The following is a 26,834-nucleotide window of genomic DNA, read 5'->3' as shown; positions in this document are numbered from 1 at the left end:
CAAAAACTGGCACATGTTCGAGAACGACTATTGTCCTGCACTCACAAACAAACTCGTGAATCACGAAGCGAAAGTAGCAATCGGTCCTCTTTTCTGATACTTGTACATGAGATTTACGCTTGGTCTGCAACACCACCGTGGTTGTCATCAATATCAGCTTATTGTCACACACCTTTCGCTTTTTGCTAAATTATTCCAAGAGTCTCTTCGAGTTCTTGATCCCACCTCACGCATCCATTTGCGAGAGGGACTCGAGCAAAACCTTTTCGATCTGCACTATTCTCTTGCCGATGGACATGTCCACGAGCTTGTCCCCGACCTCCACGATACAGCCCCCTATGATGTCCTCGTTGATCTAAGCCCAAAAAAGTAGCTAACCGGTAAGAGCGCATTAGCAAGAGGGAATCGCGCATACCTTTGTCTCAATGATCGCAGTTTGTCCAGGCTCTAGCATCGTGTCCACCACATTCTTCTTTATATAATCCAAATCGGAGGATGAGGGCTCCTGAAAGAGGAGAGAAACGAAAAACCACGTAAATGTTAATGCCAGCAACCAGGCTTCACTAGTACGTACATCTGCTGTGGTGATAAGCGTGCGTATACGCCCCCTGTGAGCGTCCATCACCTCGGCAAACGATTTCGCGATCCTTGGAAAGAGTTTGAACTGGCCATCCTCAGCTAAGATTGCTGCTCAAACAACCACAATCAGAAAAGACGAGAGAAAAAAAGGCAAACTTACTTAGAAAGTTCATGGTAATCGTATGTAGATTGGAGTCACCAAAGACTTTCTTCACGGTCTCAATGCGGTCTTCCCTCTTCATGAAGATATCCTCCGCGAAAGCTTGAAACTCGGGGGACTGCGCGACCGCGGCTGCGATCGCCCGCATTTCAGAGTCCACTTGGTCGGTAGCCTCGGCCCTCACAGCGGTCACATACAAGGAAGCAGCGTAGTTGCCATGAACACCACTCAAGAGTTTCGGCATCTACAAGAAAGAAAAAGAGAAAAACACCAGCCCTTCATGCAAGCCCAAAAGAGAGAAAGAAAAAATCTTCCTTACCTTCACAGGAGGAGGTAGAGGAGGCAAATCCTCCTTGGCTTTATCAGCGAAATCCCTCGCATCCTAGCAATCGCAATCTACATTAGCTCGAGCGGCAAGAAAGAAAAGGTAGCTTACCCGGCGAGAGAAAAGGAGTGCCGGACGAACAAGAGGCGATCTGTTGACACTCGCGACCTGCGACAAGAATCGAGTCGCTAGAGGCGCTGCTCGCTCCTCCTGTCGCGCGAGAATCGCCCACGCCCCGCGCAGCGCCCCCGCCGCTCGCCGCATTGGATCGCTCTAGGTAGAAGAAACCCTAACTCAGTTCTTCGCTCTCTACCTAGCTAGGGCAAAGTGAAATATTTCGAGCGGAGACGATGAATCCATGCGCGCCAGTGGTGGTAAGTAGCAAATCTCTCCCCTCCCAGCTCCTCCATCGATCTCACAATTCGTGAGTGGGATTCTTTCCAGGAATGATCGCGCCTCTCCCAAAATCTCTCGCGAGCGCAAAGATTTTCCATGGAAGCCGACGCATCGTCGGCGCCAGCAAAGGCGCCGCCAGTGGACAGGAAGATGTGGGCGGCGTTCGAGCGGGGATTTAGCCAGGTCCAATTCCTGCTCGATCACAACCGGCTCCTCATCAACGAGATCAACCAGAACCAGGAATCCAAGGTCCCCGAGAGCCTGTCCAGGAACGTGGTGCTCATCAAGGAGCTCAACAAGAACATCGGCCAGGTCGTGAGCCTGTACTCCACCATCTCCTCCTCGTTCGTCAAGTCTTTCGAGAATTCGCAAGAGGGCGATTCCATCCCACCGCCAGCGACCGCGAAAGCCATGGATTCTCCCGCCGCTGCCGCTGGAGCGGTGGGTCACAAGAGAGTTCGATCGTCATAGCGAAGAAGCACTCTGGAAGAACTTCTTTGATTCTTTTCCTCACTGGGAGGAAGTTTTATACCAAAAGGAAAAGCTATGTTTGTAGCGATGCTGTGGAGTTTAAAAGGTTTTCTTTGTAGCTATAATGATAAGAGGAAAAATCCAACACCAGGAACTTCTACGCCTTCAAGTATAGTTTTCACACAATCCCCAACGAATTCGTTCTTCTCGCCTTGTGATTCCGATTTCTCTCAGAGGAAAACGTCGTTTTGCAAGAGCTGGACGATCTCGTCCTGATTGTTGAGCTTGGCAACGTCCATTGGAGTTTTGCTGTCCATGTTTCTTACAGTCCTGTTGGAACAAGGAACAAGGAAAAGTTAGTCCAATCCAAGCGCGAAAGAACGAAGAGGCTTTCGAGACACGTACACGGCCGCTCCGTTCTTCAATAGCAGCTCCACGCATTCCTTCCGGCCGTAGCCACCAGCGTAATGCAATGGAGTGTTGTTGTTCTTGTCCACCGAGTCCACGAACGCCCCAGCCTCGAGAAGAGCTTCCGCGCATTTCAACTGGAAAGAGATGACAGATGAGTCGTGGAGGAGGAAATCAACTCAATCTATTTGCTTACCTCTCCGTATCCACAAGCAAAATGAAGTGCTGTTCTCCCTTCCGAGTCTTTCTCATCCTTGTTTGCACCGTCCGCTAGAAGAACTTTCAACCCCTGGCATGAAGAGCATGAGAAAAACAAAATTACATAGAGAAAACTCAGGTACCTCAATGTCGCCAGTGCTAGCGGTGTGATGAAGCGTCAGTTCCTCCTCTTCCTCGCCCTCGCCCTCGGCCTCCGCTTCTTCGACTTCCTCCCTTGGCAAGCCAAAGTGCTGCGGACCCCCTACTCCCATTGCCCGTCCTAGCTTGTTAAGAACATCGGGATCATTCCAGTACCTGGCAAAAGTTCACATCACAAAAGTCAGTCACTTGCACGAGTGAGAGAGAATCAGATAAAGAGGATCGTACTTCATCATAGCTGCTGGGCCTCCTTGCTCGATCTCGTCGAGAACTGGCTTCAAAGCGGGATCCTCTCTGATTTGCGACATGCGTGCCTCGAGTTGCTCCTTATGAGCTGGATTAGTCATGTTCTGGAGCATTGCTGCCATGGATGGATCCTGGAAAACAGAGAAACAAAAGCTTGAGACAATAGAGCTTCCAAACACTACCTGCATGAGAGCATTGCCAAGGCGCTCCGCCATGCTCATGAACTGTGGGTTTTGCATAACTTGCTGCATTGCCTGGAAGTATTGATTCGTGTCGAGCTGTGGAACACCGTCTCCGGCGGTCTGGACGCTCTCGGATAGTTGCTGTGCCATGCGATTGAATGCCGGATCCTTGGCAATTTGCTCCGCCATGTCTTTGATGCTTGGATCCTGGCAAAAAAAAGAAAAAGAGTGCAGTTCAAGAAACTTTCTAGCAAAACAGTATCTAGAAAGAACTAAAGCTTACATTCAACAAGCTCGTCATCGCCGACATGTCGAAAGCGTTAAAATCCGCCTGCGATGAGGAGGACTCGGATTTCTTGTCATCCGCGGCCTTTTCTGCGAATCGCAAAGCAATGCCGAGTGAGAAATTGACCTAATCTATGCGCGAAACCCCGACCTGCTGGAGCCGACGCCATGGCGCCGCGATAGAGACGATCCCCGAATTCGTGAGAAACAATCCCCGCCCTGCGAATCGCGCAACCCTAGCACTGCTCTCCCCGACGAAGCGGATAAGCCGGAGCCTCCAATCAACCCTAGAACAATGAAATCATATTGGGTAAAAGTAGTAAATAAATCTACCAAGAAATGTACCTGGGGTTAAAACTACTCCAAGCTTGCTGTCACTCACAGCCACACCATGGCCATATCTTATCTTGTGCCTCTTCCAAGGAGAGGATATTCGCCTCTTCGTGTCGTGTCACGAGGAAGAAATATGCCAGTTCCAGCAAATCTATCGATACGTCTTCGTTGCTTGTTTTGACAACGAGGTCCTTTTTTAATTTACAACTTTTTATTGATTGACTTTATTTACCTCTTCCTTGATAGAAAAGAATTCAAGACTTTTCTAGAAGTTCTTCTTTGATTCCTTGTATTTTTACTTGACAAAGTTTATTTATGTAAACTACATCAACTAAAGCCAAAAGGACCGTCCTTTGTTTAGCGAGCCTTTTGGTTGCTTTACTATAAAGGTAGAACTAAGTTCTAGGGTTTACTTACACATGGAAAAGTCTCCAAGCCAAAAGCAAAAGAAAGAGTGGCGGACGAACGCATATTTCTATGCTTCCAAGGGCCAATACGTGAGGGCGATGATCTACGCCGAGCTGCTAGGGCAGCCTCCAGATATGATGGAGATCATGGATCTCATCGCGCCAACCGAGCCAGACTTCTTCAAGAAGCAGTTCGAGCTATGCAAACACCCCCCGCTACCATATACCTACCCGTGATTAAATCTATCATCCTTTGTAACTTCAAGTATAGACTATAGTCTGTTTCCCAAATCTATCACCTTCAGCCATGTTATAGTTTGTTTTCAAATCTATCATCCTTTGTACCTTCAACTATGTTATAATTTCTTTTCAAATCTATCATCCTTTGTACCTTCAGCTATGTTGTACTTTTTCAAACTTTTTTTAAAAAAAGATACTATTCCACGTGGCAAACCATACAGGTGGAAAACGGTGGTAGGAAAGCCGGCCGGCTCAAGCAGCAAGCGCGCGCAAATTTTCCACCATTGTTCTCCTCCTTTTTTCTTGGGTTTGCTCTCTCTCATTCTCAATCTCCATCTCTATTGTCTTGCAAAAGAGATTTCTAGCCATGGCCTGGGACAATTGGGGAGCTCCTCCGCCAAAGAAACGCTACTCCAAGAAGGAGCGCTTCCCAGTTCCATGGAGAAAGGTGGAGATCCCACGCAACAAGGAGAGGAGGCGGCCCGCTTCGCCGCTGGACGACCACCTGGATCAAGCCAAGGTGAAGAAATACCGCAAGAACAAGAAGAAGCGGCTCCCGCACGACCTTCCCGTTGTGCCGGGGGAGATCTCGCCATGCAAGCCACTCTCGTATATCGGGTTCTTCCGCCCAAAGTTGGCCAAGCAAGCGGATGAAGAGGAGGAGCCAAATCCCCAAGGCCAGATCACCATGACCAAGCCTGATGCATTTCTGGATTTCTTCAAACCCCTGCGCTGGATCCGAGGCTGTCCCGCACCCAGGAGTGTTGTTCATGCTCCAAAGCCGCCGCCGGATTCAAAGCTGGTTCCTCGGGTCAGGAAGAAACGTGTAAGTCTCGATCTTACGATTTTACATAAGAATTGATACGTGATCATCCATGCAGAGGAAATATAAGGTTCGTGGCTACAAAGTTAGGCGAGGATGGTATTGTGAGCAAGTCGGATACAAGCTCAGGAACACACCTGTTGAGAATTTCCTGTGCTACTCACCCGAGGAGAAGGAGGTTGGAACCTAAATCTTTCTTGTGAGAATGTTTCTAAGGTAAACTCTTCTGAAGTTGCTCTCGCGAGATTCTTTGGCTGATTGTTTGCGTTGTTTTTCCCTGGAAAAGCTGGTCGAGAGGATCAAGGAGCGCAAGAGGAGGAAAGACGAGATCAAGTTTGAAAAGATGTATCGATCGTATTCCAGAGGCTCGGAGTACAAAAAGGGACACATACTGCGGCAAATGGGCGATATGATCGAGCTGGTTGACGAGAAGAATGTCAAGAAGCTTGCGATCTTGTATGAGAAGTGGAGAATGCAAGTTTTCGAGCCCATACAGAGGCAGATCGAGGACGAGCTGAATGGAATGTCTCCGGATTACATCAAGGACAAGCTCAGTAAGAAATCTTAAGCTTTCAGTTAATTCATTCATTTGCCAATTTGCAGGATGGTACCAGTATCAATACTGTTCGATAGCCAACAAGCAGATGATTTTGAGAGATTTTCCACGTCCAGATTATAATCCTTTCGAGCCCCTGGAGCATACAATTAAGTACAGCCTCAAGGATGTGGTCGATCCTTGCAAGCATGACATACGAAAGGTTGGTCTCCTTACTAGAATTTTATGGAGTTTTTCTTATTAATTGATATTAATTAAATTTCTGATCAGGAAAACAATGAGAAGAGATTCATGGGCATTCCCGTGTCTGAGACTCCGGTGACGAGATTTACACTGGGATTGGAACATTATCCGGCATATCACTTTAGAGGTACTGTTTGGGGACATATTGAAGCCGATGAAGAAGATGGCTCAGAGATCGTCATCAAGCAACCAGAGTACGAGTTTAAGTTTTTAAATCGCAGATATGCTCTGATTTGTTTTTTCGTTTTTCAGGAAATATTATTCTCACGATTTGCTCTGGAACCAGAAGTTTGTTGGTCACGATTACGTGAAAGCAGAGTTCCCACTCGGGCGATATGTAAGTTTTAGTAGAAGTTCTTTCTAACTTCTAATACTTTGCTACTTCTATCTTTCCCAGATGAATCCTTGCAAGGGAGTGTTGCCAGAGACACAGAAATTCAGGGAAAAACCTCAGGGTTTAGGCATGGTTTGGGACGTCGAGTGCCAAACTCAACCAAAACTCCGACTGTACTACAACTAAATTTCGTGTGTCCAAAATTAATAATCTACTTCCAAAACTGCTGCTTGAATTTATCTATAAAATGAGAATCTCTTTTCTTTACAAGGCATACGTTGTGTTAAGATACTTGATAATCTCCGAGCTTTCAAACATCTCCACGCCGGTGTTGGGGTCTTCTAAGAAAGGAACCTGGGAAACAAAAGAGTAATTCCAACACCATTGTATCGAATTTATGAGTACCTGAAAAATTCCAGTCCGTTCCAAGAGATAATTTCGTTTGGGACTTCCACGAGCGGCACTGGACAGTGTAAAGTAGAGACTTAAAAAAGAGCTCTCGAGAGAAGAAAACACAAACTAGAGACTTACTTGTAGTAAACGTGAGGGAGCTCCAATTCAACCAGCCTTTCTCGTGCGATCTTACAGAAAGGCGAAAGCTGCTCACAAAATCCAGCTTTAAGATATAGCTCTCTCTTTCTTTTTTGAGTTTTCAATTCACCTCGTACGCCCAGATCTTTAGAGGCTTGTCTGGTTTTCTCGCAGGAACGTATTGGGATCCCTGGTTTGAAAACAAAAACCTGGTTTGTATCGTCAAAGTGAAAGACGTAAAAGTTCACCTTGCCTGCACGCCCAAGCATTGCTAATCCTGCTGTTAGAGTCTGTTATAATTTGATAGCAAATGAAAAGCCGGTGGAAAAAATATATACACAATACATTACCGTGAAGAAACCCAGTGACAGCATAAAAGGCACCTTCCCATTCCCTGGAAAAACAATCGAGGATAAACTAACAAGTCTATGTGGTATTTGAAAACAATTTACCGTATTTATCTACAAGGTACTTGATGATTTCATCCGATTCGTACATTGCAACATCCGTGTTGGGATCTACCTGACGAAAAAACAAAACAAAAACGAGCATTTGATAGAAAGCTTAAAGTTTGCAAAGCTTACCATGTAAGGGAATTGCTTTTTACCACCAAGTTCGATAGCTTTGGGTCGATAGGTTGGACCGTCTTTAGGACAGGGATAAAACAAGATGTCGAGATCCAGGATCGTAGCAGCTTCTCTGACCTATGAAATCAAACACACTTTTCTTCAGGCCTTTCCAATCGCTTGCAATCTGAGTTACCTTACGACAAAATGGACAACTAAGGAAAAAAAGAAACCATCAGTAAGCGATGAAAGAACGAAAGAAGAAAAAACGAAAGATTACCCTTCGAATTCATAGATTTGTATGGGCTGTTGCGGTCGAGCTCCTAGCTCTGCAGTCTCCACGAGCTTCTGTCCTGATTTATTACCAAACTCTCTACAGATTATAAGAAAAAAAAAAAACTTTTTACCTCCAAAATCAAAGAGCGAGTACTGCGACGGTGGAACTTGCTCCTTGGGAACAAAGGATGCCTTGTAGCTATATCCAAGCATAGAAAATCAAATTAGAGAATTTTTTTTTTCTCATACCCTTGGACGAGAGCTCCTGTTCCCAGACGAAGCGGCACTGCCAAGGAAGCGCCCAATATGTCGAACATTTTGTCATTCTCCACATGGTATCTCCTTGCCTGAAATTCTTTCTTGACAACGTCGATCGCGGAAGAAGCTTCTTCTTGAATTGCTACTCTGGAATCATCCTCGGACGCAGCGGCCACGAATCTGTGCCTGGATCTTCGCGACAATGTAAGACCACTTGGGATTCTGCCACTGCACGATGCCATAGCCATCGCCATTGATAAAGATCTTCCTTTTTTCATTAGAGAAAAACTTATATATCTATGTTTTGTGAAAGTGTGATTTTTCTTTGGCCGAGAGATTCATCGGCATGCCAAACTTTGGCTGTTTGGCCCTGAAACGGCGAGTGGGCGTAAGTTCCCGAGAGCTCAAACGTGAACTTAAGTAGGATCATCGCAAGGATGATCTTCGTCTCGATCATGGCGACTCCTTCAATCGGTTTACGAAGCTTGCTGTCGATTTGTTGCTTTAAAGTCCACCTGCGTCGATTGGTGGACGTTGGAAGAAATCTAATAAGTCTATCAGGAAGGCGAAGAAAACGAAAAGAAAAGAGACAAAAACCGCACCTAAAACCAGGGAGATGAACTTGACCTTGCCACTCCAAGTGAATGTATTGCTGCTCGATTTGCATCTCGAAAACTTCCTTCCCTGCAGTGTAGCTCGTCCCAAAAGCCGTCCGGCACAAAACATCCTGTGTGATGTCTCGGAGCTTTAACGCAACATCCACCGGTCCAGCGGTTCTTCCACTGCTTGAGGTTCTCCTCGACGCAAGCTACCATAGCATCGATCATCAACTGAGGGAAAACAAGAAGGAAAACATTCAGAAGCTGAAGAAACTAAAAGTTTTGAAACCTTGAGCTTCTCGCTGTGGAAAGCCAAAGAGACCATCTTTCGCTTTTGAAACCATCTCTTGTTCATAGTCAGCAACGGAATCCCATATCCCTGGCGGCATGCTGGCCGGGTTCTCTGTCAAAGCTCCCACTTTTGTCGCAAAGCACTTCTTTTATCAGCTCTGGATCGCTTATCATCAGCCTTGGCTGTGATCCCAGCCAAACCAAAAACGTTTCGCATGTTCAAAGATTCATCGAGCTTCAATCATCACGAACGATTCCACGAAGACTGGGAAAAGATCGATCTCGTACCGTATGATCTGGACCACGCTGCATAGTAGGGAATAACTTTCGCCACAACGCCAGCATGATTGTCGTTGCTAATCTCGCCAGTGGAACTCTTGGCAACTTCTACTGCCATGAGCTCGCGCATTTGATCCAAGTTTCCGAGGAACAAGCGTGGGATCGGTCCCAAGACGCCTTGCTGCTTGAAAGCCTGGAGGAGGAGCCGAGACCTCCACAGGAAGTCGCGAGCCCATTGCCAAACACATATGGTTGCTGCCAGAGAGATCCCTGCTGTGACAACATTCCAGATTAGATCCATTCCTCGTAGAAAGGAAAGAGGAGAGAATTAAAATTAAAAAGTCTGACGTTAGCTTGTTCAAAACCTGCTAAAGAAACGTATCTGCGTGATGGGAAGTCGCAAGCAACGAGGATCTCGTACAAAAGAAAGGTAGTGCCGTGGACTTCAAAGAGAGATAGGCCCCATTGAGCTGATATTTCTATGATCCGGAAAACGACGCGCCAAAGAGTAGAGAGTCCTCATTCCCGCCAATAGCTTTCGAAATTTAGGGCTCTTGGTGGCGGGGGCGGTTATAGGAATTACCATGGCTGCTGGAACATTTCCATTTATTGATCATGAATATGTCATGGACCAAGAGTTTGGTGGAATGATTGATGAGAAGCAATATGCTCAGATCATAAGCTAGTGTGAGCAAATATAAAGGGTGTTACTTAATCTTGATTTGTTTTTCAGAGAGAAGAAAATAAGTCTTTACCAGATTTTCATTTGAAATAAAAAGCTAAAATAAATTTATGGCTTATCTATAATTTTGCATAGCTCCAATGTACAGCAAAAGGTAAAGGATGGAAATGAATTTTTTTTTCCTTTTGCCCCCTTTTCTTATAATCTTCCTAATTTGTAGTTAAATCAGTATTGAAAACATAACCTTGATTTGTTAAAAGGTAACACAAATTTATATTTCTTTAACCAATTACGTACTGTTCGTCAAAGTTTGGAAAATGTTATTGTTCTTTGAAGACTTTCACTGGTTTGCCAGGAGATTCATCGGCATGCCAAACTTTGGCTGCAAAGTTAGCACCTGAAATGGCGAGTGGACGTAAGTTTCCGAGAGCTCAAACGTGAACTTGCGTAGGATCATCGCAAGAATGATCTTCGTCTCGATTATGGCGAAGCTCTGTCCCACGCAAGTTCGCGGCCCCACCGAGAACGGCAAGAACGGCCTTTGCTGTTGGGAGACGAACCTATTTGGATTGAAGCTCTTGGCATCTCCCCCCCAGAACTTCTCGTTGTAGTTTATGACGATCAGAGGCACGAGTAGCAGAGTTCCTTTTGGGATGACGAGTTCTTTGAGCTTGACCTTGTTGTGTGTGTAGCGATTTAGCAAAGGAACCGGGGGGTACATTCTAAGAGCCTCGTTGATCACCATTGTCATCTGGAGCAAAAGAAAGAAAGAGTTTTACAAAATAACAAGATAATAGAGGAATGGCAAGTTTACGGATTTGAGATTGCCGAGCATCTCCAAAGTGTTTGGAGCGGAGACTTGTCCACAAACTTGACAAACTTCTTGACGTAGCCGAGTCTGCCAGTCGGGATTGAGTGCCAAAAGCAGCATCGTCCACGCTAGTAGAGCTGCCGACGTTTCTTGGCCCGTGAAAAAGAAAGTCTTGCACTCGTCGATCACGTCCTGCATCGTCACCTGGATGTCCAGCTTCTTACCGTTGTTAAAATCCAAAACTCCATCTTTTGCAGCCAGCATCAATCCCAAGAGATCCTTCCCGTATGATCCACTGACACTCGACTCCTTCAATCGGTTTACGACGATTTGTCGAAGCTTGCTGTCGATTTGTTGCTTTAAAGTCCACCTGCGTCGATTGGTGGACGTTGGAAGAAATCTAAAGAAGCGCTTACGTTTATCAAGAAGGCGTATAGAACGAAGAGAAAGAGACAAAAACCGCACCTAAAACCAGGGAGATGAACTTGACCTTGCCACTCCAAGTGAATGTATTGCTGCTCGATTTGCATCTCGAAAACTTCCTTTCCTGCCGCGTAGCTCGTCCCAAAAGCCGTCCGGCACAAAACATCCTGTGTGATGCCTCGGAGCTTTGACGCAACATCCACCGGTCCCTCGGTGGTTTTCCACTGCTTGAGGTTCTCCTCGACGCAAGCTACCATAGCATCGATCATCAACTGCAAATGAAAACATTTAGAAGCTTGGTGGAGAAAGAAAAATGAAAACTTTCAAAATAGAGAGAGTTAATCACTTTGAGCTTCTCGTTGTGGAAAGCCAAAGAGACCATCTTTCGCTTTTGGGACCATCTCTCGTTCATAGTCAGCAACGCGATCCCATCCCCAAACAAATCCCTGGCAGCATGCTGGCCGGGATCCCTGTCAAGACTCCCACTTTTGTCGCAAAGCACTTCTTTCATCAGCTCTGGATCGCTTATCATCAGCCTTGGCTGTGATCCCCACCACACCAAAAACGTTTGACCTGCGTACACATTCCGCGAGCTTCAATCATCCACAAAAACTGGGAAAACGATCGATTTCGTACCGTATGATCTGGACCACGCTGCATAGTAAGGAAGGACTTTCGCCACAACGCCACCATGATTGTCGTCTCTAATTTCGCCAGTGGAACTCTTGGCAACTTCGACTGCCATGAGCTCGCGTACTTGATCCAAGTTCCCGAGGAACAAGCGTGGAACCGGTCCCAGGACGCCTTGCTGCTTGAAAGCCTGGAGGAGCCGCCGAGGCCTCCAAAGAAAATCGCGAGCCAGTTGCCAAACACATATCGTTGCTATCAGAGAGACCCCTGCTGTGACAACATTCCAGATGAGATCCATTCCTCCGCGAGAAGAAACTAAAGAATTCTTCTACGCCTTCTACCGCGGGAATAGGAAGAAAAAAGAAACAGTACCAGTTCTTACATTTCTCTGCGCGATGGAAGTCGCAAGGATCTCGTACATAAAAAAGGTAGTGCTGTGGACTTATATGGGCCCCTTGTGAGCTGAATTTTCTATGCCACGGAAAACGACGCGCCACCGTGTTAGATTAAATAGTAGGCAGCGGGCAGCGATTGAAGCACCGATCCATCTTACCAGCCAGCCATAAAGCGGAACTTTAGGATCTTCGATTTCCCGCCAATAGCTCTCGAAATTGAGGGCTCTTTGGAAACTTGGTTTAAACACTTGGGATATCTTTGGGTAGTTTCCAAGGTAAGGAAGTGATCCTCTGTGGTATAAAACTTTGGGGGCGGGACTAGAAAACACCATGGCTGCTGAAGTTCCCCTTGTTGATGATGAGTATGTCATGGAAATCGAGGAGGCCAGGCAAGAGCTCCGTGGAATGATTGTTGAGAAGCAATGTGCTCCGATCATGCTAAGGCTAGCGTAAGTGAATATATGGAGCTTGGTTTATTTGTATGATCTTGAAACATTTTTTTCTTTAAGGTGGCATGATGCAGGAACCTATGATCGGGAAACAAAAACAGGAGGTCCAAATGGATCAATTCGACTAGAGGGTGAATATAATCATTTTGCAAATAGGGGCATTAAGGCTGCTATTGATCTTTGTGGTGAGTAGAGTTTACTTTTGGCTGAATTCTGCGGTAATCATGATTTATTTTTTCTAGAGGAAATCAAAGAGAAGTGCCCCAAAATAAGCTATGCAGATCTTTACCAGGTTTGCATATTGAAATAAAAAGATAAATAATGTATCTGGCTCATATATATGTTGTTTGGATAATTAGCTAGCAGGAGTTACAGCAGTGGAAGTCACTGGAGGACCAACAATCAATTTTGTTTCAGGAAGAAAAGTATGGTAAAACATTAATCTTTGAACACCATGCATTTTCTTTTTTTTCTTACAGGATTCTTCAGTAATACCCCCTGAAGGGCGTTTACCAGATGCTTCTCAAGGTCATTGATAATTTCTAAATACTTTTCTTATTGATATGATAATTTTCATTTATGATCTCTAAATTTGCAATTTAGGTGCAAATCACTTGAGAGATGTTTTTGGTAGGATGGGCTTAAATGACAAAGATATAGTTGCATTATCTGGTGGTCATACACTGGTGAGACCTTTGGGATTTATAAAGTTTTTTTTAAAGACATTTTTGGCAGGGAAGAGCTCACAAGGACAGATCAGGATTTGATGGACCATGGACATCAAATCCTCTGACCTTTGACAATTCTTATTTCATGTATAAGTCTTTCTTCCTGTTCAAGTCTTTTTTTTTACCATTTTTTTTTTCTTCTATCCCATGTGAATAGTGAGCTGATTGAAGGAGAAAAAACTGGACTTTTAAAGCTACCAACAGATACGTGTTTGATGGATGACAAAGTATTTCGTCAATATGTTGAAACTTATGCCAAGGTAATCGATCACAAGGTTTGTGGAGATGATTATAATAATTTCGAGAGCAGGATAAAGACACATTTTTCCGTGATTATGCGTGGTCTCATAAGAAATTATCTGAGCTCGGTTTCATCGATCACCCAGATGAAACCCAAGAGAACACATATGATAGCTCATTCACATCAATCACCATATTAATTGGAGTGGTGATCACAGCAGCAGCAGTGGGTTTAGTTGCAATGATATGGTCATGAAATAAACTAGTATAAATTAGTATAGATTTGTGTTTGTATGGATGGATGGTTTTCTGATCCTCGTTTTGATGATTCTTTCTTTGGTCAGCTAGATGGAACTCTCGAGTGATGATCCATCGTCTTCATTCTTCTTCGTATTTCGTGGCTTTCTTTCCACATTCCAGCCGCGGCATACGTGTTTGCCATGAGCGAGTAAGCTGCCGAATCCTCGCTGTCTAGCTCCACCACTGCCTCAAACGCGATCCTGGCCACTTCCACATCCTTCCACTTCCAAGCGGCCGCTAGCACCGTCATCCATATCACCCTGTCCGCTCTAATAGGCATCGCTTCCACCATAGCCAGCGCTTCCCGGAGATGGTTCTTCCTCCCGAGAAGATCGACCATGCAAGTGTAGTGCCCAAGTCCGGGAGCCACGCCAAAGCTGCTAGACGAGGAGCGCATCTTCTCAAAGATCTCCCTCCCTTTGTCGACGAGCCCCGCGTGGTTGCATGCGTTGAGCACGCAGAGAAGCGTCACTCCATCTGGTTGTAGAGAACTAGAAGCTTGCATCCTCTCGAACAGGGAGAAAACTTTCCCGGTGTCGCCGTGGTAGCCATAGCCTGCGATGAGAGCGTTCCACGCTACCAAGTTCTTTCGAGACATGGCTTCGAAGACTTGCTCGCTCTCGGCCATGCTCCCACACTTCGCGTAGAAATCCACCAGAGAACTCGCGACAAGCTCGTCACTCTCGAGTCCCGCCTTGCGACTTTCAGCATGGATTTCTCTCCCGGTTTCCAGTGCCGCGAGAGTGGTGCAAGCCTTCACTACCGCAGCGTAAGTTCTAGCATCCGGCAGTAGCGATCGTTGCTCTTTCATTCTGGAGAAAAGCTCGAGAGCCAAGCTTGCTTCGTCACGACTCTGAGCATAACCTGTGATCATCAAGTTCCAAGCTGCCAAGTCCGGTTGCTTCATCCTGTTGAAAACTTTAAGAGCGTCTCCCACACTCCCACACTTCACGTACATCTCGAGCAGACCATTTGCAACGAAGAGATCGTCCTCGTGCCCGCCTTGCAGAACTTGAGCGTGGAGAGCAGCACCTTTGTCCAGGCACCAAGCTCTCAAAGAAGCATCAATCTTCTCCTTCTCGGCCATTTTCTCTCCACTTCCACTCACAGCCTCGGAGCAAGCCTTGAGAGCAACAACAAAAGTTCTAGCATCCGGTTCCAATCCTTCTTCGCTTTGCATGCGCTCAAAGAGCTCCAATGCAAGCTCGCTCTTCCCACTCTTCGCGTATCCCAGAATCAATGCCGTCCACGAGATGAGATCTCGCTGCTTCATCCTATCAAACACCCTCTTCGCGTCGTCCATCCTTCCAAAGTTGGCGTACATATCCACTAGAGCGTTTGCCACCAAAGTTTGCGATTCATAGTCACCAAGCCGAGAGTGTATCGCTGTTCCGGCGCTCACAAACTTTGCCTGCTCCTCCGGTTTAGCTCGAAAACCTGCACAGCAGGCCTTTATCCCGGCAACGTAAGCTCGAGCGTCGGGTTTCAAACCATCTTCTTCTTGCATCCGAGCGAAGCATTCCAACGCTAGATTTGTTTCTCCACTGTGAACATATCCCAGAATCAGAGCACTCCATGAGATCACATCCCTGTTGTTCATTCTTTCGAGGACCTGGCGAGCTTCTTCCGGCCTCCCACACTTTGCAAATATATCCACGAGCGAGCTGCCGATAAAAGCATCGCAAGAAAAATCATCCTTCTCGGCTTGCGATTGAATTTCTCGAGCCTTTTCTAGACACCTGTTCCTGTTTTGTAAATCCACTCCTTCGTCTCCTTCTCTTTGGTGGCTTCCACAAGAAAGCTCAGCGCAAGCCTTGAGTGCTGCAACGTAAGTTCGAGCATTTGCTTTCAAGCCTTGTTCTTGTCTTTTTTCTCGTTGTTTCAGCCTGTCAAAGAGCTCCAAAGCATGTCCCGGATCACTGCTCGAAGCATACTTCAGAATCATGATGTTCCACGAAACGATATCACGCTGTGGCATTCTATCGAAAACCTGTCGAGCTTCCGGCAAGCTCCCACACTCTCCATACATGTCGATCAGCGCGTTTGCAACGAAGATATCCGACTCGAATCCACCCGTTACTGCCTCCGAGTGGATCGCCCGACCTTTTTCCAAGCCAATTTCCTTCTCGTCTTCTCTTGCAAGTTGAGTGCAAGCCTTCGCAGCAGCAATCATCGTTCTCGCGTTTGGTCTTAGCTTCTCGGCCTTCATTCGTTCGTAGAGCTCTAGAGCCAAGCTAGCGTCACCACTTTGAGCGTATCCAGATATGAGCGTAGTCCACGAAACAACGTCGCGATTCGGGATTTTCTCAAACACCTTGCGTCCGCTGGCCAAGCTTCCACACTTCACGTAAGTGTCCACCAGAGCGTTCAACACGGCAGTGTCCGACTTGTGTGGAGACTTGAAGATAAGATCAGCTATGTGTTTGCATTCTTCCAAGCATTTTCTTCTCCCTGCAAGAGCAGCACAAGCCTTTAGCACCGATTGAAAAGTTTTCGAGTTTGGAACCAAACCGTCCTTTCGCATCTCGCCGAAGAGCTCCAGCGCAAGCTCGCCATCTCCACCCTGAGAAGCTCCCATGATCATGGAGTTCCACAAAACCACGTCCCGCTTCTCAATCCTCCGAAAGGCCCTGTAAGCGTCCTCCAAGCTCCCACACTTGGAGTACATCTCCACCAGGCTACTCGCAACAAAAACGTCCGCGCCGAGCTCCTCCTGTCCAACCCGAGAGTGTAGAAACATCCCTTTCTCCAAGGACACCGGCTTCACAAGTTTCCCGCTAAGTTCCATGGAGTTTTCTCTCGCAGCAGTATCGGCGCAGGCTCTCAAAGCCGCCACGAAAGTCCGAGCGTTGGGAGTGAGGCCTTGTTCTTCTTGCAGGAACGCGAAGAGCTCCAAAGCGAGCTCTCCATTTCCAGTTTGCACGTATCCCGACATGAGAGAAGTCCAGGAGATCACATCACGTCGCGGCATTCGATCGAAGACTCTCTGTGCTTCCAGCATGCTCCCACACTTGGCGTACATGTCTACGAGCGAGTTTGCCACGAAAACCTCCAGCTCTTCATCACTGTTCTTTGACTGATCGGCGTGGATGATCCGGCCAGCTCGCAAGTTTCTGGTTTTGCTGCATGCCTTGAGTGCTGCGAGAACGATTGAAATGCTCGGCTTCTCGCCCTTGTCACGCATTTTCGTGTAGATCCTGAGGACTTGGTAGTCTTTGTCTTTGGCTTCATGGCTCCTTCACAATGCATCCAAGATGAGAAAAGAGAAAGAGCAAGAGAAAAATGAGAGAGAAAGAGAGAAGAATACCTTGTTGATGGAAGGTCTTGCAATGGCGAAATTCTTCTTTGATTTGGGAAGAACCTTACAGCCATGTGGTTTGATCGAGATCACCGGGGAATACCATAGCGATGGAGCAAAGAAATCCCATGGATTCAGAGAATGAAAATGCTGCCAAGCGATTGCTCTCTCGCCTTGTTCTAGTGCTCCATCCAGCCCTAGAATTTTTTTGATCGTTTTCTAGGGTTTTTGGTAAATGGAATTGGAAGAGGTTGTAAGCGAGAGGTACAAGACGCCCGAGGCGATGGCGCTGCTCAACGTGGCGGAAATTCGCGAGAAAATCCGGGCACTGGGGCCGCGGCCCGATCCCCAGGAGGTTGAGGACGCGCGCCAGGCGCTCGCCGCGTCGAATGTGTCGCTCGCGCAAGCTCTGGAGTCGATCGCCTTGGAAGATCTTGAGGCTAAGGTATTGTATTTCCTCCAGGGCCAAGGGCAAAATTCTTTGTTTCGATCGATCAGGCTGAGGAGGAGAAGGCCGCGCGGGACGCCGCGGAGCGAGAGAGATTGCCGTTGAGGGCGATTCTCCAGCTTGATGAGCTCCATCGCTTGTACGGGAATTTGCTCAAGGATGCCGAGGCTCTTCTCGAGAAGAATTCTTCGGTTCCAGTGAAGGAAGAGGGGCAAGGGCAGAATCTTGCGGCAAGCCGGCTGCTAGACGAGGCCGCGGAGAAAAAATTGTCCGAGCTAAATCTTTGCAACCAGTCCCTCCAGTTGGTCCCGGAATCCATTGGGAGGATTTCTTCGCTGGTGGATCTCAACTTATCCACGAACCAGATCGAGGTAGAAGTTTCAGCTATTTTTTTGCCTTGGTTCTAGCTTAAGTTGTTTTGTTTTTTTCAGGTACTTCCAGATGCTATTGCTGGCCTGGCGAATCTCGAAAGGCTCCAGGTGCAGTCCAACCGTCTTCGAATTCTTCCAGACTCTATTGGCTTGATGAAGAACCTCAAGTACTTGAACTGCTCCAGGAACCAGCTAAAGCAGCTTCCAGAGAGGATTTCTGGATGCAGGTAAACTTTTCTCTTTTGTTTTAGATCAAATGACTAAGTTCGCGATTTTCAGTGCGTTGATCGAGCTCAATGCCGACTTTAACAAGATCGAGTATCTCCCCTCGAGCTTTGGACGAGGAATGGATTCCCTGGAGCGACTCTCTCTCCAACTCAACTCTCTCACGTACCTTCCACCGACGCTGTGCGAGGTAAAAACTCTCAAACACCTCGACCTTCACTTCAACAAGCTCAGATCACTCCCAAGAGCCATCGGCAACTTAACCCGCCTGGAAACTCTCGACGCCAGCAGTAACTTCAGCGATCTCACCGCTCTTCCAGAATCCATGGCCGACTTGGTCTCGCTCACACACCTCGACCTCCGCTACAACCAGATCCGCGAGCTCCCGCTCTCCTTCGGCAGGCTGACCAACATCAAAACACTGGAGCTGGACGAGAACCCACTCGTGGATCCGCCGCTGGAGATCGTCCAGCAGGGAACTCCAGCCACGATGAAGTACCTGGCCTATCGATTGGAAGCGAGCTTGCTCAAGGCCATTGAGGAGGAGAAGTTGCGAAGCTCCCAGCAGCCAAGCTCTCCTTCGTGGATTCCAGCGGCGGCGCAAGGATGGGTCTCTGGAGTTTACTCCAATATCACGAGCTATCTTACCAGTCCCAAAGCTAGCGGCAAAGAGGACTACCTGGAGCAGCAACTATGAGAGTGGACACGCGTCACAAATGTAGCTACACATAAGTGCTTTACATTGACTTATATATTGACTCTCGTTTACTTTGACTTTTCAGTGACTGGGTTGAGTTTCATTGACTTCCATTTAAAATTATGGCGGGAAATGAAGATGAAGGACTAGGGTTTATGGTTAGGGCAATGAAAAGGCAGAGGCCGCGCAAGGCGGCCACGGAAGGCCCGTCCCAGGTGAGCGATTGAGTGTACTGTTTGCGAAATTTCATGTCACGCCATGGCTAGCCAGGAATTTCGCTTGGATTGTGGAGAGGGCAGCACCCACAGCTTCTGGGGGCAGCAAGTCGAGCTTCCTGCTGGATCGCACATCGAAATCGGGAAGCAGCCATCCAATATCGTCGAGATTGCGCTTCCGCCCGATGTGAAGATCCCGCTGCACGAGATGACGCGCAGGTGCGAGCTGATCTTCAAGATGGTGGATGGCAGGCTTGTGATCCGCAGGCCGTGTATGTTTTCGTTTTCCCAGCTCGTCAGTGAGCTACTCGCGTATTCCAGGCGCAACCGGTGCTGTTCGTGCGACTACTGCGTGTCAAGCTCCTTCACTTGGTTCCGGTGTAGTGACGGACAACTGCTAGGCCCTGAGATCGCCATCTCCGAGAAACGCAGCTTCGATACGAGCAGTGAGTCGGCTATGAGCTCCGGCAAGATGGCTCTTGAGGGTGTGGGCATTCTCGTGCTCATCCAGTTCTACGAGTCGGAGGAGGATGCCAAGCGTGGAGTTACCTGGCAAGCCGAGCTCACGAAAGCTGCTACGTTCGGGTTTGTGGTCCCGGGCTCGGTTGTTCTGGTGGCATACTTGGATCATGAACAGGGGGCAGTGAAGATGGACAGACTTGAAGCTCCCAGATTCTTAGACATGACAGCTTACTCTCCGCGGCTGAGTGGCATGAGGTTCTATCCTGCGCACTTCCTCGGTAGTCTCTGGGCGGACCCTTTGCATGATCCAGCGCTGCTGGTAGCTCAAACGGATGAGCTACGAACTCGGCTGGTGGAAAGTATCAGTGAGGGGAGAACGCAAGTCGCGTATGAGATTGTGGTTCTGCTGGATAGTCTTGACTTTGTCGACCCTGTTCATGGCAACACTCCGCTGCTGGCTGCTTTGCAGTACCAGGCTCCTGATCTCGACTTGGTCAAGTTTCTGGTGGACAATGGTGCCAACGCCACGGGCAGAGGTATTCTTCCCAAAGTTGTTCAAAGACATACATAGTAAGGTTTTTCTCTTTTTCCAGCGAGAAGTGGAGTGTGGCCTTATCTCTACGCGGTGGTGAATGGCATGCAAGCTGTAATGGATGCCTTGGATGATAACGGCAATTCCCAGACTCATCTCAACAGTTTGGCACCCAAGGAGCTGTGCGAAACAGAGAATCCGGAGCTGCTTGAGATGCTTTTACGCCTCGGCTTATCTCCGAACAAGGCGTATGAAGGTATACTACCCCTCAACAATGCGCTATCTGGAAGGAACTGTATGGAGAGGCTGCAGCTCCTGCTGAAAGCTGGAGCAGATCCGACACTGCAAGATGGCCAGGGGAATTGTGCCTTGGGCCTTGTTGTGGACGACCAGCCTCCGGAGATTGTCCGCCTAGTGGCTCGTGTGTGCCAAGAGCGGAGCGTGATCGACACCAAAGTGGATCCCGTGAACACTGCTCTTGGTGTAGCGTGCCTGTTCGACGAGCCAGTGACTTGCAGTGTGCTGATGGAGTGTGGAGCTTCTCCCTTTGGTACATACTGCTATCCTCCACATGATCTGCAGACTGGCCTCAAGATGCTGTTTGCTCTCACAGACACACCACTGCCAGATTGTCTTAAGTAATATATTTGGTTATACCCTGCTTCAATTATCACGATATTATGCTACCAACGTTGTTTTCAAACGATATGGAATTTTTTTTGGACATTTTATATAAATGCCAATTGTGAACTGACCATATCAATCTCCATTGATCAATCCCAATTTCAAGTGCAAAACATAATTCTTACTTACTGAATCCATACTTCGACACTTGAAATCCCACATGAGATGATGATCCTCACTTGGAGGTTTCTCACATAAACAAACCTATCATTATATAAAACTTGGTATATTAGATGCTTCTTTATAACAGGATTACATATAGTATAATGTTATAACCTATTTAAAAATATATTGGAATCTCAAAAAAACATTTCAAGTAAATTATACTTATTATAAATATCTAAGTCATAAATGTTGAAATAAGTTATTTAAAAAGTATTAACTATATGTTACTGGTACATATAATACACTTCATTTCTCTCTTTTCAAGCTAAAAAAGGTAATTTCTTAATAAAAAAAGGGATTTCCATGGCAAAAGGAAAAAGAAATATAGTAAACTTCTCATAAACTAAATTTCCCAAACTCAATCTAATTGTTTTATATAATTTAAATTAGAAAGGCTGGTAAATAATTTATTTCATAAATTTCTAAGGACCTGTTTCTAGAAGTCTTTTTTCTATATTTGTAAAAATCAAAGTACATTAAATGATTTTATTTAATAATAATTTTTTATTGATATGTTAAAAAACAAAAATGAAAATGCATGTAGAGTTATGAAAGTAAAATACTTTTATCTATCTATTAATTTTAATTCAGTTGAATTTTTCTACAAATATTAAGAATGGAGATATGTTATTTTACTTTATAGTTTTGAACTCACAAAAAAATTTACTATATAGAAAATTTCTTTAGAAATGGTTGACTTTATACTTTAATTTAAACATGGATATCAATAATTACATTTAGAGAGCTAGACAAAACTTGACAATGTAATATGACAACATGGCATTAAAGTTCACAATTGTATTCAAATTAAAGTTTTTAATCTTAACTCATTTTCTTAGGCAAATTTCCTTATAAAAGTTTGCCCCAGGCAGTCTCTTCGTCTCAAGTAGAAATTAGTTCGCTCTTTGTCTTCTCCTGGTAAAATTTGGTTCTTCCTAGAGGACAAAATCTTCCATCACATTTCTTTCGTTTTGTTCTTCTTCTTTCTCTCCTTTCCAAATCTGGATCATGAGCTTCGACGGATGCACTCCCAGATGCTCGCCTCTGTCATCGCCGTGGCGCCGGCTTGGGGAAGAAGAGGAAGGAACTTCTTATCTGGAGCGATGGAGGGTAAGCTCAATTCCTCCAGTTGGCAGGAGCTTTCTTCACGTTTTTCTTTTCTTCTCGGGACAGCAAGCAACGCTGGTGATAAACGCCATCCAGCGCTTCAAATGCAATTCAGAGCAGTGTGTCCAGATGACCTCTCAAAGCTCGCCTAACTCTCCATCCAGAAAATTCAGGCTTGGAACGAATGTCATAAGAGTAAGCCTGTCATCATTTTGATCTTGACAATGTGCTCTCGTCACATGAACATGCTCAGGCTATATTTCGTTTTAAAGAAGCAGGCAAGTTAGCTGGAATCGACAGGAAAGAGTTAGTCACGCTTGTTGCTGATCACAACTTAGAGCTGCTAGAGCAGCTGGGAGGAGTAAGACAGATAGACAACTCAGCTTGATTCTCATTTTACTCCCCAGGTTGATGGATTGGCGAAAGCTCTTTCGACCAGCACAAAGAATGGGATCGAAGACGAGGTTCCAAAGATCGAAAGAAGGCGACTGCTGTATGGGAGCAACACTTATCCTCAGCAGTCGCCAAAAGGCTTCCTGGTATTGCTTGTTGATCTTATCTGAATGCGCAGGAGATCAATGTTTTGTTTTGCAGGCTTTTCTATGGGAGGCATGCCAAGATTTGACACTCGTTATTCTAGGTGTTTGTGCAGTCGTCTCGCTGGCTCTTGCCTTGGCTACAAAGGTAAAGTTTGTTCAAAGTTTAGCAACTAGTTTCCATTTGCGGCTTTTGTTACACTGTGTAGGCATCTTGGTATGATGGTGCAAGCATCGCTTTTACTGTGATTCTTGTCGTCTGCGTTACCGGTACAAGTGTTAAGTTGATACTATGTCGTCTTACATTATGCTCCTACCAGCTTGCAGTGATTACAAGCAATCGTTACAGTTCCAGCGCTTAAATGCCGAAAAACGGAAAATACACGTCGAGGTGAGGTGATCCAATTTGTTGTCTTACTTAGGGCTTTTACGCAGGTCTTGAGAGGAGGACGACGGATTGGAGTCTCCATTTTTGAGCTTGTAGTGGGCGATGTTGTACCGCTCAAAACTGGTGATCAGATACCTGCTGACGGCGTTCTGGTTGAGGGGTATTCGCTGGTGGTGGACGAGTCGAGCTTGACAGGCGAAAGCGACCCTGTAAGTGTCATTTGATTTGCTTTGAATCCATTCAAAGCTACTTTTTGTAGATGTCCAAAGGACTTGATCATCCATTTTTTATGTCTGGATGTAAAGTTGTGGATGGATACGGCACTATTCTGGTAAAGCATTCTTGATAAGCTCTCCTTATATATATTGCAATGTAGATCACTAGCGTTGGAATAAACACTGAATGGGGTCGAGCAATGGCAGCACTTACGGACGATATCAGTGACGAAGAAACGCCTTTACAAGTGAGTGATTTTCGACGTCAATAGGCACTTGTATTTGAAAAATTCTCGTATAGATGAGGCTTGCTGGAGCAGCGACTGTTATTGGAGCGATTGGTTTGGCGGTAGCAATCATTTGTTTCTCCATGCTGTTCATAAGGTTCGGAACTATTACTCAGTGTCATTCTTTCTGAACGTTTCAAGCAATGACAGGTACTTCGTTGAAGACTACAAGAAAGATAAGAAAGCTGTAGCGGTTTTCAAAAGAAATGTCAACATCCTCTCGGTTGCTGTAAGTGGTTGTTTACACACTCCTCGATTTCCATGACCACTTTCTTGCTGTTTTATCAATCGACACCTATCAACTTTGCATGGTTTTAATTGTTTTGGTTGTGATAGGTAACTATTCTAGTCGTTGCTGTTCCAGAAGGCCTTCCACTTGCCGTTACTCTGAGGTGAGTGCCTTTCATCGCTATCCTTGTTTTGATTTTCTATGTGGTGGATGTCTAGTCTTGCTTACTCTATGCGCAAGTTGATGACCCATAAATCGCTAGTACGCCATTTGGCTGCTTGCGAGACAATGGGATCCGCGACCACTATCTGTAGTGACAAGACAGGCACGCTTACGATGAACCAGGTATTTTTTATACCTGGTTTTTTCCACTCAGTCATATGATACCGATTCTAGATGACTGTAATCGAGTCCTGGGTTGCCGGGCAAACAAGAAGCTTCCACGAGATAAGAGGCCTTCCAGATGCAGTCACAAGCGTGATCTTTGACGGGGTTGCACACAATTCTGCTGGAAGTGTTTACTATACACTGGACGTAAGTTTTCCGGACATTTTTTTAGTCAACTGGAGTTGCTGACATCGGGGACAGAGAAATGGAGTTCCTGAGGTTGCCGGAAGTCCCACAGAAAAAGCTCTTCTTTCTTGGGGATTACAGGTATAGACAATGAGTACAAACGATTTATCTGATATGGTGATATGTGTGTTTGTGTTTTCTTAACAAAAGCTTGGCATGGACTATTCAACTGTTAGAGCTGCATCTTCTATAATAGCTGTTGAACCATTCAACTCAACGAAGAAAATGGCAGGAGTTGCAATTAAGGTATCAACAGTCATCTTGTTTATCTGATTCATAAGCCCATGCAGCGAAATAATGGAACGTTGTGTGCCCTCTGGAAAGGAGCAGCTGAGATTATTTTGGATCTTTGCGAGAACTGGCTGGATGGAGAAGGAACAGAGAAGGTATTATCTAGCGAGATGGTAAGCACATACGTAGATTGTGTACTCTCTAAAACCTTTTGCACAGGTAAGCTCAATCCACGGGACGTTAACTCATATGGCTGCTTCCACCTTGCGCTGTCTCGCATTCGCAATTAAAACATATAACTCCATGGATGGGAGGCCAATTCCAACGGCTGGCCTCACGTTTGTCGCCTTAGTCGGCATTAAGGTGACTCATATTCTTTCATTCATATACTAATATTTACAACATAAGACCAATGTACTAACGAAGTGGATTCTATGCATCACCTTTTTGTAGGATCCTTGCCGGCCTGGTGTGCGAGAAGCTGTTCGAAAATGTCAAGACGCAGGAGTGAAAGTATATTAATTTTTCCTTTTACCAACTTTCATGTTGGTTCTGATGTTGTCTTTAAGGTTCGAATGGTTACTGGTGACAATGTTTTGACGGCCAGGGCCATCGCGAGCGAGTGTGGCATCCTCATGCCTGGTGGATTAGTCTGCGAGGGGAGTTTTTTCAGAAACCTTACCGACAATGAAAGATTTCAAATTGTCCCAAAGATAGACGTAAGATCTGATGCTTACTTCCAATTGTGTTCACTGTGCTGGACGTCCTACGCAGGTTCTTGCAAGATCAACTCCATCTGATAAGCTTCTTCTGGTCAAAACCTTAAAGTCTCTCAATGAAATCGTTGCTGTCACGGGCGATGGCACAAACGATGCTCCTGCATTGCGCGAGGTTTGAGAAATATGATACTTCCTTTCATGCTCGTGTTGCTGATTTGTTTGTTCTAGGCACATATTGGGCTATCCATGGGAATTATAGGCACTGAAGTCGCAAAGGAAAGCTCAGACATTATTATTCTGGATGATAACTTTGCGTCGGTTGTCAAAGTAAGCTCTTTGTATTTTTTTTTATATCTTACAAGTAAAACATTTTATAAATGTGTAGGTGGTGCACTGGGGTCGTAGTGTTTACGAGAATATCCAAAAGTTTATACAGTTTCAACTCACAGTTAACCTTGCTGCCCTTTCGACTAATTTGGTAGCTGCTGGGAGATCTGAAAATGTACCACTTAACACTGTACAGGTTTGAAAATTTACTCAATTGTTTTCTTACAACCTTTTGACACTGTTTTTTAATCAGTTGCTATGGGTGAACCTGATAATGGACACGCTTGGGGCTTTAGCACTAGCAACAGAGCCTCCAACAGAAGAAATGATGGAAAGAGCTCCTATCGGACTAAGGTACAAAGCAAGCTTTGGAAGTCCGCGCGTTTTGCTCAATTCTTGATGTTTTCAAGCGAGCCGTTGGTCACAAATGTCATGTGGAGAAACATCTTTGGCCAGGTTGCGTTCTCGAACTCAAGTAGCTCCTTTTCGGTTAAATCCTTACACTATTTTCGGCAGGCTGCATATCAGGTTGCCGTGCTGCTGGTGCTGTATTTCAGAGGCGATCAGATATTACATTTGAAGGGAAGCCCGGCTCAAAAGATCGTACTACGAAACACGATCATTTTCAACTCTTTTGTGTTATGCCAGGTAGTTTAAAAATCCTCTATTCAGATGTGTTGATTTTGTGGATGCCAGGTTTTTAACGAAATCAACGCAAGGAAGCTCCAGAAACTCAATGTGCTCAAGGGAGTCTTTCAGAGTTATCTGTTTTGCACCGTCATAGGCGTTACTTCTGTGATCCAGGTTTTTTGTTGTCAAGCGTTTGCTATTTACTCAAAGAAGCCATGTTGATTGTAGATTGTGATCATCGAGTTCCTCGGCAAGTACTTCAAGACAACCCGACTTGTCATTCACTACTGGCTCCTGTGTGTTGGTATTGGCTTTCTAAGGTTCGTCATCGCGAAATATTACGAAGTTCTCAATTTTTTGTTGTGCTTTTCCTTTGTTGTCTCAGCATCCCTCTCGCTTGCCTCATGAAGCTTGTGCATGTCCCGAAGAAACCGATTTTCAATGCGAACTGGTCACGCCGACGTCGCAGACCACAACATCCAGGTAAAAAAATTCTCCCGTGGAATGGATCTTATAAGCTCGTTTGAATCAGGGACCGATACCAATGGAACTTGCTGGGAGTGGAAGAAATGGAATAAGAATCAAAGCAGAGGATTTGAGCATGCTGTACAAGTAGAGCAGTAGTAAGGTAAAGCTGGCTTTCAAGGAAAAGCTGTTCTTCTCATTCAGGAAAGATGGCGAAGTCATAGATC

At 45.8% G+C, this 26,834-nt stretch overlaps 10 protein-coding genes across 11 annotated transcripts; 5 read left to right on the top strand and 5 right to left on the bottom strand.

Annotated features, from left to right (window-relative positions):
- Positions 1 to 72: 72 nt before the first annotated feature.
- Positions 73 to 1,392, bottom strand: LOC9662466 (ATP synthase subunit O, mitochondrial). Its single transcript, XM_002990477.2, has 6 exons — positions 1,176 to 1,392; positions 1,059 to 1,121; positions 740 to 983; positions 575 to 687; positions 416 to 505; positions 73 to 355 (listed from the first exon to the last, which is right to left on the bottom strand). Exons 1-6 carry the CDS (start codon positions 1,326 to 1,328, stop codon positions 227 to 229), a joined length of 792 nt encoding a protein of 263 aa, XP_002990523.2. The 5' UTR covers positions 1,329 to 1,392; the 3' UTR covers positions 73 to 226.
- On the top strand, positions 1,371 to 2,081 carry LOC9631570 (protein ELF4-LIKE 3). The gene is made up of 2 exons (XM_002990544.2): positions 1,371 to 1,438; positions 1,509 to 2,081. The coding sequence occupies exon 2, from the start codon at positions 1,557 to 1,559 to the stop codon at positions 1,929 to 1,931; it is 375 nt and encodes a 124-aa protein (XP_002990590.1). The 5' UTR covers positions 1,371 to 1,438; positions 1,509 to 1,556; the 3' UTR covers positions 1,932 to 2,081.
- LOC9662465 (ankyrin repeat domain-containing protein 2A) lies at positions 2,025 to 3,696 on the bottom strand. Its single transcript, XM_002990476.2, has 8 exons — positions 3,561 to 3,696; positions 3,408 to 3,499; positions 3,125 to 3,331; positions 2,925 to 3,073; positions 2,681 to 2,852; positions 2,536 to 2,628; positions 2,337 to 2,476; positions 2,025 to 2,261 (listed from the first exon to the last, which is right to left on the bottom strand). Exons 1-8 carry the CDS (start codon positions 3,577 to 3,579, stop codon positions 2,162 to 2,164), a joined length of 972 nt encoding a protein of 323 aa, XP_002990522.1. The 5' UTR covers positions 3,580 to 3,696; the 3' UTR covers positions 2,025 to 2,161.
- A 2,861-nt stretch (positions 3,697 to 6,557) lies between these two features.
- Positions 6,558 to 8,259, bottom strand: LOC9631568. 2 transcript variants are annotated; one of them, XM_002990475.2, is made up of 12 exons: positions 7,968 to 8,259; positions 7,850 to 7,917; positions 7,723 to 7,795; positions 7,639 to 7,657; positions 7,461 to 7,580; positions 7,329 to 7,398; positions 7,227 to 7,270; positions 7,125 to 7,166; positions 7,007 to 7,066; positions 6,877 to 6,944; positions 6,751 to 6,808; positions 6,558 to 6,699 (listed from the first exon to the last, which is right to left on the bottom strand). In XM_002990475.2, the coding sequence occupies exons 1-12, from the start codon at positions 8,252 to 8,254 to the stop codon at positions 6,610 to 6,612; spliced, it is 999 nt and encodes a 332-aa protein (XP_002990521.2). In that variant the 5' UTR covers positions 8,255 to 8,259; the 3' UTR covers positions 6,558 to 6,609. The 2 variants fall into 2 exon arrangements, with proteins under 2 accessions (XP_002990521.2, XP_024520096.1); XM_024664328.1 differs by having other exon boundaries at positions 7,723 to 7,790; positions 7,968 to 8,258.
- A 1,867-nt stretch (positions 8,260 to 10,126) lies between these two features.
- Positions 10,127 to 12,087, bottom strand: LOC9662464 (cytokinin hydroxylase). Its single transcript, XM_002990474.2, has 5 exons — positions 11,698 to 12,087; positions 11,408 to 11,634; positions 11,104 to 11,333; positions 10,642 to 11,038; positions 10,127 to 10,578 (listed from the first exon to the last, which is right to left on the bottom strand). The coding sequence occupies exons 1-5, from the start codon at positions 11,987 to 11,989 to the stop codon at positions 10,168 to 10,170; spliced, it is 1,557 nt and encodes a 518-aa protein (XP_002990520.1). The 5' UTR covers positions 11,990 to 12,087; the 3' UTR covers positions 10,127 to 10,167.
- Positions 12,088 to 12,416: 329 nt separating this feature from the next.
- On the top strand, positions 12,417 to 13,772 carry LOC9662463 (L-ascorbate peroxidase 3). Its single transcript, XM_002990542.2, has 9 exons — positions 12,417 to 12,535; positions 12,596 to 12,720; positions 12,778 to 12,827; positions 12,895 to 12,960; positions 13,015 to 13,063; positions 13,139 to 13,221; positions 13,271 to 13,350; positions 13,421 to 13,523; positions 13,574 to 13,772. The coding sequence occupies exons 1-9, from the start codon at positions 12,417 to 12,419 to the stop codon at positions 13,757 to 13,759; spliced, it is 861 nt and encodes a 286-aa protein (XP_002990588.1). The 3' UTR covers positions 13,760 to 13,772.
- On the bottom strand, positions 13,753 to 17,313 carry LOC112342463 (pentatricopeptide repeat-containing protein At5g27110-like). The gene is made up of 2 exons (XM_024664317.1): positions 17,111 to 17,313; positions 13,753 to 17,039 (listed from the first exon to the last, which is right to left on the bottom strand). Exons 1-2 carry the CDS (start codon positions 17,173 to 17,175, stop codon positions 13,844 to 13,846), a joined length of 3,261 nt encoding a protein of 1,086 aa, XP_024520085.1. The 5' UTR covers positions 17,176 to 17,313; the 3' UTR covers positions 13,753 to 13,843.
- On the top strand, positions 17,311 to 18,917 carry LOC9662462 (plant intracellular Ras-group-related LRR protein 1). The gene is made up of 4 exons (XM_024664318.1): positions 17,311 to 17,546; positions 17,600 to 17,920; positions 17,981 to 18,147; positions 18,200 to 18,917. Exons 1-4 carry the CDS (start codon positions 17,337 to 17,339, stop codon positions 18,840 to 18,842), a joined length of 1,341 nt encoding a protein of 446 aa, XP_024520086.1. The 5' UTR covers positions 17,311 to 17,336; the 3' UTR covers positions 18,843 to 18,917.
- A 113-nt stretch (positions 18,918 to 19,030) lies between these two features.
- LOC9662461 lies at positions 19,031 to 20,797 on the top strand. Its single transcript, XM_024664334.1, has 3 exons — positions 19,031 to 19,057; positions 19,109 to 20,055; positions 20,113 to 20,797. The coding sequence occupies exons 2-3, from the start codon at positions 19,266 to 19,268 to the stop codon at positions 20,691 to 20,693; spliced, it is 1,371 nt and encodes a 456-aa protein (XP_024520102.1). The 5' UTR covers positions 19,031 to 19,057; positions 19,109 to 19,265; the 3' UTR covers positions 20,694 to 20,797.
- Positions 20,798 to 21,782: 985 nt separating this feature from the next.
- On the top strand, positions 21,783 to 26,834 carry LOC9631567 (calcium-transporting ATPase 5, plasma membrane-type). The gene is made up of 31 exons (XM_024664326.1): positions 21,783 to 22,010; positions 22,074 to 22,202; positions 22,261 to 22,368; positions 22,415 to 22,546; positions 22,602 to 22,691; positions 22,753 to 22,813; positions 22,864 to 22,934; positions 22,979 to 23,140; positions 23,191 to 23,262; positions 23,308 to 23,394; positions 23,448 to 23,530; positions 23,584 to 23,662; positions 23,770 to 23,825; positions 23,881 to 24,007; positions 24,059 to 24,196; positions 24,251 to 24,316; positions 24,386 to 24,481; positions 24,526 to 24,639; positions 24,686 to 24,829; positions 24,920 to 24,979; positions 25,036 to 25,185; positions 25,241 to 25,357; positions 25,414 to 25,512; positions 25,571 to 25,708; positions 25,766 to 25,866; positions 25,923 to 25,968; positions 26,029 to 26,160; positions 26,209 to 26,316; positions 26,371 to 26,462; positions 26,528 to 26,625; positions 26,675 to 26,834. The coding sequence occupies exons 1-31, from the start codon at positions 21,909 to 21,911 to the stop codon at positions 26,764 to 26,766; spliced, it is 3,150 nt and encodes a 1,049-aa protein (XP_024520094.1). The 5' UTR covers positions 21,783 to 21,908; the 3' UTR covers positions 26,767 to 26,834.

This window comes from Selaginella moellendorffii, unplaced genomic scaffold (genome assembly GCF_000143415.4).
Source record: "Selaginella moellendorffii unplaced genomic scaffold, v1.0 SELMOscaffold_109, whole genome shotgun sequence".
In the NCBI taxonomy this organism is placed as follows: Eukaryota; Viridiplantae; Streptophyta; class Lycopodiopsida; order Selaginellales; family Selaginellaceae; genus Selaginella; species Selaginella moellendorffii.
The sequence above is the reverse complement of the archived record's forward strand: the minus strand, read 5'-3'. Positions and strand labels throughout refer to the sequence as shown.